Source organism: Panthera onca, chromosome A3 (assembly GCF_046562875.1).
Source record: "Panthera onca isolate mPanOnc1 chromosome A3, mPanOnc1 haplotype 2, whole genome shotgun sequence".
Classification (NCBI taxonomy): domain Eukaryota; kingdom Metazoa; phylum Chordata; class Mammalia; order Carnivora; family Felidae; genus Panthera; species Panthera onca.
The window spans coordinates 49,317,603-49,329,762 of record NC_138341.1 but is presented as its reverse complement, the minus strand read 5'-3'; the positions used below and the strand labels follow the sequence as shown (position 1 = coordinate 49,329,762).

The 12,160-nt window shown below is 46.8% G+C and overlaps 1 protein-coding gene across 3 annotated transcripts in view; it reads left to right on the top strand.

Annotated features, from left to right (window-relative positions):
- HK2 (hexokinase 2) overlaps positions 1-12,160 on the top strand; it is a 62,124-nt gene that overhangs the window by 33,973 nt on the left and 15,991 nt on the right. For all 3 annotated transcript variants that reach the window (XM_060656679.3, XM_078444630.2, XM_060656689.3), the window contains 6 exons: positions 1,099-1,247; positions 6,080-6,199; positions 6,809-6,904; positions 7,719-7,818; positions 8,106-8,289; positions 11,100-11,255. In XM_060656679.3, coding sequence (XP_060512662.1) covers positions 1,099-1,247; positions 6,080-6,199; positions 6,809-6,904; positions 7,719-7,818; positions 8,106-8,289; positions 11,100-11,255 — 805 coding nt within the window. The remainder of the gene's footprint in view (positions 1-1,098; positions 1,248-6,079; positions 6,200-6,808; positions 6,905-7,718; positions 7,819-8,105; positions 8,290-11,099; positions 11,256-12,160) is intronic.

The following is a 12,160-nucleotide window of genomic DNA, read 5'->3' as shown; positions in this document are numbered from 1 at the left end:
GCACTTTTGTTCTGTGCCATACAATGGAGCGTGTCCCTGCAACCAGCTGTATTATTGTCTGGAATCTGGATGTTTCCTGTCGACACTGCTCGTTTCCTGGGGAGGAGGGACTGTGCCTTCCTGGTGACACCTGAAGATCTTGACCCACTTGTGTTTGTGGAGTCTCCCTGTCCCCCCTTTATCCCCACTCTGTAGCCTGCCTGCGTGGATCAGCTGAGTGGCCTGACTCTTGTCTTACATATCCTTGGGTCAGCATTCTTTCACATTCTAATAAGCCTGGGATCTTTTTGGGGGGCACCTGATTGGCTGGTTTGCTAGGCCTCTTAATTTATAGCCATTGGATCTCATTCGCGTCATCACATGACCCTCTTATCCTGCCATAGGATATTGCTATCATTGTATTCAAACATTAAAAAGTAAATTTTGTATGGGGACCACAATTTGGCTGAAGACCCAGGGGCCCATAGGCCTATAGCAGCGTGCTGGGTGTCCTGGGGCACGAAGAGCAAAACTGAGGCGTGGACTCCTGGTACAGAGCTTGATGGGCCCCTTGAGCTTGATGGGGACTTGGCTGAAAGTCCCTGGGAAATAGTTAGCTCTTGTGAGGGAGTGGGTACCCTATCATCGGATGTGAGGCTGTGTCATTGTGTGAATTTTTATTTTTTATTTTTTAATGTTTATTTTATTTTTGAGAGAGAGAGAGAGAGAGACAGAGCGCAAGTGGAGGAGGCTCAGAGAGAAAGGGAGACACAGAATCCAAGCAGGGTCCAGGCTCTGAGCTGTCAACATGGAGCCTGATGCGGGGCTTGAACTCTAACTCTCGAACCTCGAGATCCCAACTTGAGCCGAAGTCAGACACCTAACCGACTGATCTACCCAGGCACCCCTCATTGTGTGAATTCTAAAAATAATATAAAGGTGCATTAAGAAAAAAGAATCAGATCATCATAATTGTTTATGGAAAAAAGTAAGACCCCTTGGCCACTCCATCACTGGGAGATGACCAGTGTTTATGGAGGGACTCATGGGTTTTGAGTCTTGGTCTCTGTGAAGATCTTGTCTTTCCTAAACTAATAGTGGCTGTTCCTCTCTCTATAGAACATGGAGAGTTTCTGGCTCTGGACCTTGGGGGGACCAACTTCCGTGTGCTTCGTGTAAGAGTAACAGATAATGGGCTCCAGAAGGTCGAGATGGAGAACCAGATCTATGCCATCCCTGAGGACCTCATGCGAGGCAGCGGCACCCAGGTATGACCCTTCTCTCAGAGCAGCCACTGGGACTCTGGGCCCCACGGGAGCAGACCCTATTCTTCCTCTGTCTGGGGGAAGGAGACCCTGACTAAGGTTCAGGTTTCCTGGCGTATGTCTGCCTGGTGATCCCTTTCTATGCCTGGAGGTTGAGTGGGGCGCCTCCATCAGGAGAGGTGCATGTGGGCCAGAGAGCAGGGAACATGTGAATGAGGCCCCGGGGTCCAGATGTACTATAGCAGGTGGTGTTTTGATTTGCCATGTCTTTTGAGGTCTGCTTGCGTGGGCTGGTTACCGATGAAAGTCTGCTGTCAGGACGCTGGGCCCACGCTGCCGGACGCCTGTGATTGGCAGTGGTGCTGCTGAATAGCAAGTCAGAAGACACAGTTGTGGTTTGACACCGCCACCTGCCACTGTGGTCATTCTGCAGCCCTCTTTGGTGTATACTTGCTACCATAGCATCACATGAAAATGGAAGTTGGCCCTTTATCTTTGTGGTTATTTGCTCTTTCTCTTCTTGACTGTCTAAAACAGAAGAGGTTTTGCACACAGGGATGGAAGCCTATTGAGAAAGCATCAAAATCTAGCTTTAGGGTGTCTGTCCCACCTAGCACTGCAGTGGACACCGTGTGCTTCCATATTGCCCCAAATCCTGCTTGGTCATCCCCATATCTTTGTGGCTTCTAGAGCATCTAAACAATCAAAGGAGTGAATGCAGAAGAAATGTGAAATCCAAGAAAGAATCCTCTCAGTAACAGCCAGAAAAAAAGGAGCAAGGATGGAATTGCCACTGTGATAGTCTCCAAACATATATTGAGCTTCTACTATGCATTGGGCAGTGATCCTTGCTGGGAATTAAAGTCCTGGCCTCTCCCCTCCGGGGCTTACAGCACAGCTGGACCACCAGGTCACACACCCACCCCTCACAGAAGGTCATAAGTGGGTTGAAGTGGATGAGTGACTGTCAGGAGGAGGAGGAGCTGACACATGATGACCCATTGTGTGTCAGGCTGAGCAAAAGCTTTTTGTATGCATTTTCTCCTTTTGTCCTCATGCTGGCCCTGTGAGGCCGAGTGTTCATGTTATCTGCTTTATAGATGTGGAATTGCGTTTTAAAAGATTGAGTGAATGACTTGGCTTTAGATCATAGGGGTGGTTGGGGCCAGAGGCACAACACAAAGCCCGATTGATGACATTAGAACCTGCATCTGCACAACTCTAGGGGGCTCCGTCCACTTGGTAGGCCACACGATGTGGTCCATGTGAGTGGTGCTTCCTGGAATTAGGCAACATGGTGGTCCTAGATCCCGACTACCTGCCCTGCTTCCAGAGTAGGGGGTGCCCCCTGGAGGGGCTGGTGATCCTACAGACAAGAAATCTTGTGGGGCAGGCCCTTTGGGGGCTGTCCCTCCCAAGAGTTCCCCCAGGGGATCCCTTCTACGGAGGGGACTCTCACTGCCACCACACCAGAAGTATCTGGCCAGGTGGTGGGTATCAGCCACGGGTCCAGCATTATTCTCTGCTCTTGGGTGTCCAGGGAACCTGATCTCCCCTTTCAGCTGCTCTGCAAGAACCTTCCTTGGGGTGTTCTTCCTGCTCCTTCTTCAGCTTCTCTCAGTCCAATCACTGAAGACATTCTTGGATGATAGCACTGCTATAGGGATCACTCTCAGCTTGAGCGGTGGTTATTCCTGTTGTATTTTCTACCCAGCGTGTACGCAATAAAAGAGTGAATGGAGGAAATGAAATCCAATAAGATGCCCTTCCAGTGTGGTCACCTTTTCTTAGGCCTTAGAGTTTAGAAGAGGTGGGGCCTAGTGTATGGTTCTCACCACACTGGGCCACCTCCTCAGAAGGAAATTTCAGACCACAAGTAGATCATGTGGGGGAGATACTTTTAGACTCTTTATTTGTCCCTGGGTACAGCTCTGAGGGTAAATCTGCTTTCCTTGTTTTAATGCTGGGGTTGGACTAGGGAGGCAAAGTCCTTGAGACTGAGATTTGAGCTCTCACATAGCTCCAGGACATACAATGTCTATTAAACATTTGAAAAATTTTGAAAAAAAAAAATTTGAAAAAAAAAATTTTTTTTGAAAAAAAAATTTTTTGAAAAAAAATAAAAAATCTGAGATCCACCGGGCAGAAACATAAAGCTATTGTGATATTTTAAAAGTTTTGAATAAATGGAAAAGTGCTAAATAAAAATGAAACCTAAGAAAATTAGAAGAAAATATAGGTGTTTATTTCACCCTAAGGAAGGGAAAGAATACTATATGCCTAAAGCAGAAACCAGTTGGTAAGAAGATTGGAATGAAATTTATAGTGGATATTTTAGTGGTGGAATTGCTGGTGCTTTTTTTCCTCCCTATATTTTCCTTTTCCTTTTTTTTTTTGGATGGTAGGTATCAGTCTTTTAATTGGGAGGAGAGCAAATGGATTTTAAACATAAAGTTTCATTAAAATCAAGACCAAATCACCAAACCCTAAACTTGCAAAGGTTTCTGAGGATCTGTGAACCTGGACAGGGCGGGTTCCTGGATAAAATCTGTCTTCAGGCACATGAACTTGCACTTGAGAGCAGTGAATTGCAAATTGTAATAGTGGTCACTTTAGATTTTTAAAGTGTATCTTATGGGAAGGGGAGTGAACAGATTCTCAGACCAATAAGGAAAAGGAAACCATTCTAACCTTATGAAATGATGCCCTTTGAGACTTTTTATGGCAGGAAGGTATTAGCTCTTTCTCCCAGTATCTTATCCTTAGATCATCAGCTAATAGAAAAGGAGATAGTCTTCCAATTAAGGAAGCCGATGGTCTGCTCTTTCTTGCTTAACCAAGTACTGTCTAGTAGAACTTTTTGCAATGGCACAACTGTTCTGTATCTGCCCTGTGCAATATCGCAGCCACTAGCTAGTTACCAGTGGCATTGAGCACTTGAAATATGGCTAGTGTTGTGACTCAAGAAGTAACTATTAAATTTTTTAACATTTTAAGTGATTAAGATAACAGGTGGCTAGTGGCTACTGTATCAGGCAGCATATAATTTAGTGCCTCTTCACTGCCTTTCCTTGTTGGCAACACAGTTGGAAAGGGAGCAGTGGATCGGGGCTGGATGAGGGAAACCATTTTGCTTTTCCCCCCTTCTAAAGCTCCCCCTCCCTTCATTTCTGATGACTAGAGTACCAGGAAGAAGGTGCTGGGAGTTGGTGATTTGTAAATTTTGTCTCTGATCAACTTCCCAACAGAAAATCAGAACTTGTTGAGTATCTATCTAAAAACCCTATGTCATATTAAAATACTTGGCTTCTGCTCAAGGTAATTAGCACTTGTGCATTGGTGATCCTCTTCATGAGAGAGCTTTGTCATTGCCCAATCTTTTTGCTCTTGAGAATGTTTCGGTTTGGAGATTGAGAGTTTCAGCATCAGCTGAGGTTAATTTTGCATGTGATTAGACAGAGGGGCAGGATCAATGCAGGACATTGTTAGAGCTGGCCACCTTCTAGATGGGGTTGGCCTTGTCTTCCTGGATCACTCCCACTGAGCATACCCCAGACATCTGGGGAGCCAGTGGGCCTCTCAGCCTACCCTGCCACCTGCAACCTCTTAATTCCTTTGTAAATGCAAATACTTTTTGGGGTTTAGGGCAGTGGTTCTCAAACGACTGCTTCAGGATTACCTGGAGGGCCTCACCCCTGCAGTTTTTGATTCAGTAGGTTTAGGTTTGGGCTTCAGAATTTACATTTATAGTATGATGGTGGTGTTGTTGCTGGTCTAGGACCACATTTTGGGAACCTCTGGTTTAGTGGGATCTTCCTTGCTTCTGTCTAGAAAGGAAAAGGTATATTTTCATCCATCCCCCTTGGCTTTTAGATTTTGCCATCTGGTCAACCTGGCCCGTGGCACCTATTTAGTCTCTTTGGCCTCTGCTTACTTTTTGTACCAGAGTGCCCCTGGCCTCAGCCTCTAAGCATCTGGAGGGAGTCACTGCCTCTCTTTGAGGATGCTGAGTGGGCAAGAAGGAAGCTATGGGGCTATGGGCCTTGGGACTGAGCGAAAGCCTGGATAATTGTAAATACAGCTTTTTCTTAGAAGCTGTGGGTCCTGCTTGGCATGGTCACAGTTGTGAGGCTGTCCATCCATAAAACCCTATACATTCTTCAGTGCTCTTCGTGGACTTACTGGGTTTTTCATTTTGAAGTTAAAAAACAAAGATGCTTCTTTGAAATGTTCCTAGGAAATTACTTTTCTAGAATGGAAGAAAAATATGGGTTATTGTTGTTATTATTATTATTATTATTATTATTATTATTATTTTGTTAAGTTCATTCTATGAATGCCAACCAGAGAATGTCCCATTCCCTCCCCAGTCACAAGAGACAGGGATGCTAGAATACTTCTTGGCAGTGGGATGGGCTGTCCTTTCTGAGACAGTCAGCTGTGCACCCATGACAAGGAGTGTTCTGGCAGAGCCACCAAAGGATGTTCTGTTCCCAGGGTATGTGATGACTTTCTGACTAGCTTTAGCTATGATTTCCCCTGCCTCACAGGGTTATTTTGACAGTGGTTTGGATAAATTGAGTGGAAGACAGTATTTAATCAGCACTAACTGCTGTGAAGTCCTTATATGTGTGACTCATTTAATCCCTGTGGTAACTCTGAGGGCAGGTACAGTTGTCACCCTCATTCTATAGGTGAGCAAATTAAGACTTCAGAAGGGATACGTATCTTGAACACATTCAGCTAGTTCCTTGCCGAGCCCAATGTGTATGTATGCTTTTAATCTCCATGTTATTCTCCCTCCCTTCTCATCTTCTTGTGTTGTGTGCCCTTAGCTGTTTGACCACATTGCTGAATGCCTGGCTAACTTCATGGATAAGCTACAAATCAAAGACAAGAAGCTCCCCTTGGGTTTTACTTTCTCATTCCCCTGTGTCCAAACGAAGCTAGATGAGGTAAGATGAGTTCTTTAGACCCTTGTTGCTTCATTCATTGGGCTGGGAGGTCTGGGATGAACTTTGAGCCAGTTGCTGCTGTGGTTTTAGAGGCGGCTCTGATGGTTGTTTGGATGAGGTTTGAGTATTAAGAGTTCTGTCCTTCTGGGTGAGTGTATGTAGGTCTGGGGGGGATGGTGAAGTATCAGAAGTGCGGGAGGGGGAGGGTCTTTATCGCTCTTCCCTCAAAGAACAATATGAAATACATTATCTTTATCCCTTGTAGGGAAACAGAATGAGAAATTAGGAACTCCTTTGATCGAGAGTATCATAATAAAGATCCTTGGAAGAAAGATGCCTGGGGAATTAATGATGAGAGTATCTTATTTTGGCATTTCTATAGCCTGTTCTTTTCAGTTCTTGGGGGCAGTAGGTCATGAAGGAATCATTCATTTAATCTTCTTTCTGGGTCTTTGATGAGGCCCCAGTTTCTTTTTCCTAGGCTAGTCAGGAAGCAGTACAAATATTTAAGCACGGTTGTAGTTTAGCTTAGCTCCATGGCAGAGGTCTCCACTCACTAATGGCTGTTTGAGTAGAGTGGTCAGTGTTCATTGCTTGGTCCTTTTCCAGAGTTTCCTGGTCTCCTGGACCAAGGGGTTCAAGTCCAGTGGCGTGGAAGGCAAAGACGTGGTTACTCTGATCCGGAAGGCCATCCAGAGGAGAGGGGTGAGTTGGGGAGGCAGGAGCTTGGTGTCTGGAGGCTCTTTACATTCTTATGGGTCCACTCTGAAATCTTTCCTAGTCTGTTCCCAAATCAGCATGAGAACCTTTTTGTGGTTCTTAAGGAGAGGTTTCCTCTTCCTTCTCTGCTAGGTTTACCTAATAAGATTTAATTTTTTTCCAGTTTTATTGAGATATAGTTTACATACAGCTAAATTTAAGACATGCCTCATAATGATTTGGCATCCATATACTGCAAAATGATTGCCACACTGATAATCTTACATATAATCAGATGCTTCTGGGTCTTCAGATTATCATGATGGATAAATAATCTTAGCCTCAGTACAGGAAAAACCCTTCAGTCTTTAACCTGAAGAAGACTTGAATATCATTTTCAAGTAAGAAGGTTGGGATGATGTTGGCATTAGGATGGAATGGGGCAGAGAGAGAACAAGATAAAGGCCTGGTCACAGAAGTTAGGAGGGAGGGAGGGAGGGAGAGAGAGAAAAGAAGAAAGAGAAGGGGAAGGGGACAACAATGACAAAGTGGGCTCTTGTGAGTGCAGTGGTGTCTGTAAACTAGACTGCAGGGCGGTGGCTTCCATGGTAAGGACATGCAGGGTGGGGAGTAAGTTGCTGCTGTCAGACTGCATCTGAGCCCAATTCCCAGCTCCAACCTTCTTTGGCTTCAAGTAGGGTCAGTGAGGAGGCAGCCCTAATGCACTTGAGCTCTGTGCCTTGCTGCTCTTTATCTCCATCTTCACAATTGTAACCTTTCTGTGATGGTGAAGGTCAGAGCTCCGCTTTTATCCCTGTAGGACTTTGATATTGATATTGTGGCCGTGGTGAATGACACAGTTGGGACCATGATGACCTGTGGTTATGATGACCAGAATTGTGAGATTGGTCTCATTGTGGGTGAGTGAACAATGGGTGTGGGGGCTGGAAAGGGAGGAGGGCTCCATGGCCTGCATGACTCTTTGTAATTCATATTAGAAGAGAATGGTACAGTCACTTTGGAGGGCTGAGCCAGGATTTGTGGGTTGGAGGTGGTTGTGGACTGGACCATGTTGGGATACTCCAGGAGCCTGCACTGGGGAATCCCAACCACCCTAGGTGGTCTCAAGATGGGGGAGTAAGAGGGAGCTGGGGGCTGGAGAGAGGCTGGTGTAGGTGGGTGCTGAGCAGTCCCTTGTTTTGGCCAGGCACGGGCAGCAACGCCTGCTACATGGAAGAGATGCGCCACATTGACATGGTGGAGGGCGACGAGGGGCGGATGTGTATCAACATGGAGTGGGGGGCCTTTGGGGACGACGGCACACTTGATGACTTCCGCACTGAGTTTGATCAGGAGATCGACATGGGCTCCCTGAACCCTGGGAAGCAACTGTGAGCAGCACCCCTTGTGTGTGGTGGGCTTGTGGGGGGTGTGTGGGCCCAGGAGCTGAGGTGGGAGCCGGCCAGGGCTGGGGTGGGCGTGGTTCTCACTTTTGCTTTAGTCTTATATCCCCAAACGGTTGCCGGGGCAGCCACTGGTTATGGGAATGGTGTGCTCATCACAAGCATTGTGACTATAAATTGCTGAGAGGGCTCTAAAACAGATAAAACAAGCAGACAAACCAGAGTGTAGGTAATAATTTGTCTACATCCTTTAGAGCTTTCATTTTAGAAGGTCCTTTTCTAAGTGTTGGCCCTGCTCTTCTTTCTGCCACCTTAAATTTGTAAGTTGTCCATAGAAACAGTCTGTGAGTCACAGAAGAAAAGTCATGTTGAGGTGGCCAGGGGGAGGGTCTCTGAATGCTGTTGTCGTAGCTTCCACCTCTGCCATTGCCCAGAGTAAGAGGCCAGACGGTCGTCTCCTCAATACTGGCTGAGGCTCTGAACTCAGACATATGATAGAGTTGCCTGCAGGCTGAGCTGGGGCCCACGGAGACCTAGGGTCTCCGGTCCCAGCTCTAGGCAAACCCAAGGCCTGTGGAAAAGCCAGCTAAGGAGCCTCCTTGGCCGCTTCCTAGACCTGTGGCCCAGCAGGCATTCTTGGGTGGACAGGACCAGGAGGGCCTCCAACATTTTGCACCCTGAGTGTTATACTCTCCAGCCTGGCTAGACTTGATTTTTAGTTTCTTTTGACTGTTACGAAATATTTCACTCTCATTATTACACCAACATTGGCCCAATGTCCCCTATTAGCAATCTTGAAACAGGGATTGCTGTAAACTCCGAAGGCAATTACAAAATGTTTTGAGCAATTCAGGCCCCCTCTGGTCTATGCTATGTTGCTATGACTATTGCAGGAAAGCCGCTGGCATAGTTCTCTGCTTGGGGAGGAAAGCCCAATTCTATAAGCCAGCTCGGCAACGGGGACCCTTTTTCTTTACAGGGAGAGTCCGTCCTTCTTCAAAGCGTGGTTTATTTAACTCATAAGCTTCTCCCATGTATCTAAGCATGAGTCCACTTACTTGCAATTTTCGTAGGCACACACTGGCTGTGACTGCCATGGCCGGTGAAAATTTATGGTCCCAAAAGTCATTTATTCAATGTCTGCCTCTAAGAACAAGGCACACCCAAGCCATTCTGAGGAGCCATATGCCCTTTAAAGTGTCAGAAGACAGAATTGCCAGCCCGGCCTTGGGAGCACACCACTGGCTCAGACTTAGACAAATCAAAGGTTGGGCTAAGATACCAGAATGTCAGCTAAGGGTAACCCTGAGGTCATTATTGGGCTCCAGTAGGAACTTTTCTCACTCTTTATGTGTTTCTAAACAAATCTTTTTCTTTTTTTTTAAAGCTTATTTATTTTTGAGAGAGAGAGTGCGTGTGCACGCACAAGTGAGGGAGGGGCAGAGAGAGAGGGAGACACAGAATCCGAAGCAGGCTCCAGGGTCCGAGCTGTCAGCACAGAGCCGACCTGGGGTTCAAACCCACAAATCGTGAGATCATGACCGGAGCTGAAGTCGGGTGTTTAACCGACTGAGCCACCCTGGCACCCCTAAACAAATATTTTTCTAAATGTTGACTGAAACAAAGTGTTTTTTAAAAAGCTGGAGTGAAAGCTTTTATAAATCACTCACACTTCGGAGCCCCACTGGACCCCTCCCATATCTCTATCTCCTAGCTATTTTGGAAAAGGTGTCGAGGCAGACAGACACACGAGGTCCTTAGTGTTAGAGCCAGCCTGCCTCCCCAGGCAGTGTGCCTGTGCTGGTGCTTGAACCCTCTGCTCAAACAATGTTGTGAGCTCTGCACTTAGATCCAGTTCTGCTGTAGTACCTTGTCCTGGGTCTTCAGCCAGTCACTTCCTGAGGGCCGGGCTCCCTCTCTTGTGGGTTGTACCAGGTGACTTCAGAGTCCCTTCCACACTCTTGCTCTGGGTTTCCTCACTAGAGCCCAGCTTAGTTAGTGTCCGCTGGCCCTGGGGGCCACCTCTCTGGGCTCCGGATCATTAGATGCCAAGGAAGGGCCTTCTTTGCCACAAAGAATGGTGAAGCTTCAGTTTCTCTGACACAATTTGAGCTGGAAAGACTGGCTTCTAAAGAAAACAGCATCACCTAGTGTTGAAAAAATGTTAGCCGATTGCTTGGGGGTGGGCCTCTGCCTTTCTAAAACATGTGTTTATCTGGTCCCCTCCCTGCTCAGAAACTTCCAAAATGTCCCACTCCCAGATTCCCAGACCATCTGACATTTAAAGCTCCTAATCTGGCTCAACCTGCCCATCACCCCACCCCTGGGGTTGTGGGTTGTTTTCCAGAAATCCACAAATGATCTTGCAAAAGGAGGACAGTATGAGATGTTGAGTTGCTGGGCCTGCACCCCTGATTTAATCTATTGACCTTTTTTTCCTCTTGTATATAAATATTGAGGTTCTATATAAAGTTTCATCTTAGAAAAGTATTTCCTGGCTAGAGAAAAAAAAAATGTAAAGTCACTTTTACTGCATGTAACTTACTTTATCTAAAATTCAGTCTGTCCCAGAATATGTCGCACATCCCCTGGATGTTTAGTTTGGCTGCTAAAGGCCTTTTTCCTCCATAGTTCAAGACCCCCCTGGCCCATAGAGATGGCCCATATGTCCCAGATCCTGCAGCCTCCCCTGAGCTGTCACCTGTCTGCACATCTTACTTCTAGCAGCGCCATCAAGTTAACATGTCATTGTGCCTCTGCTTACATGTACTTATTGTTTGGTCTGTATCTCCCTGCAGATTTGAGAAGATGATCAGTGGGATGTATATGGGTGAACTGGTGAGACTTATCCTGGTGAAGATGGCCAAGGAGGAGCTGCTTTTTGGGGGGAAGCTCAGCCCAGGGCTCCTCGCCACTGGCCACTTTGAGACCAAAGACGTTTCAGATATTGAAGGGTAAGCTTCCTGGTCCTTCTCTCTCTGTTCACTGGATCCCCAGAAGAGTGGATAGGCTGTTGGGGAATGAGGAAGGGGCACTGACCCTTGACCCTTCAGATTTGGACAGCAGGAGGGCCTTGCTCAACATGGGCCATGGTGGGCCTATAGCTTGACTTCACTTTCCAGATAGTCTCCACTCTTGTGCACTACCTAAGTGGCTCATGGTGTTGCATGGGTGGGGGTCGGGCCGGGCTGAATGCTGGAGGCTCCCAGGGAGCCCCCTGATGACTCATATGCATCTACTTTCTTTCCCTTCAGGAGCTCTGACATTTATTTCTCTGTTGGTGATTCTCCAAAAAGGCTCTCTCTTGACACCTTCTTCATAACAGAAGGAGAGGTCCCTGTTTAGAGCCCTGCATGGCTCTAAAATTTACCCATTTAGTTCCAATAGGTAGATCTGAGGCCCGCATTTCCCAGAGCAACATGGGTGGGAGTGAGGGTGGCCTGATTTTTGTTTTTTCAGTTAACAGTATCCAAAGAGTTGGGTCTACTTTCCTGTTCTAGAGACTTCCACTTGTTGCTTGAGCTGGCCCTGTCGTTTCAGGGACCAAATGATGGAGAGGTGGGGATTTGGGTCCTAAAGGGAGCAGTGAAACAGTTTCCTATACCTTCAGATGGAAACTCTTGAGCGGATTGTGCCTGCTTGTTAAGCCCTGAGGGGATGGAAGGATGTATACTGGTGAGGCACTTAGTTTCCCTGAGGAGAGTGCTGCTCACTGCAGCAGACTCTAGCACAGTCTCTCGCATAGATTAGAGCAGTGCCTGCTCCCTCGTGAAAGGCAATGAGCTGAGTGCTTCACAGAGAGAAAATGGGGTGGGCTCCACTGCGGGACACTGTTCCGTCTACCCCTAGATAAGCAAAC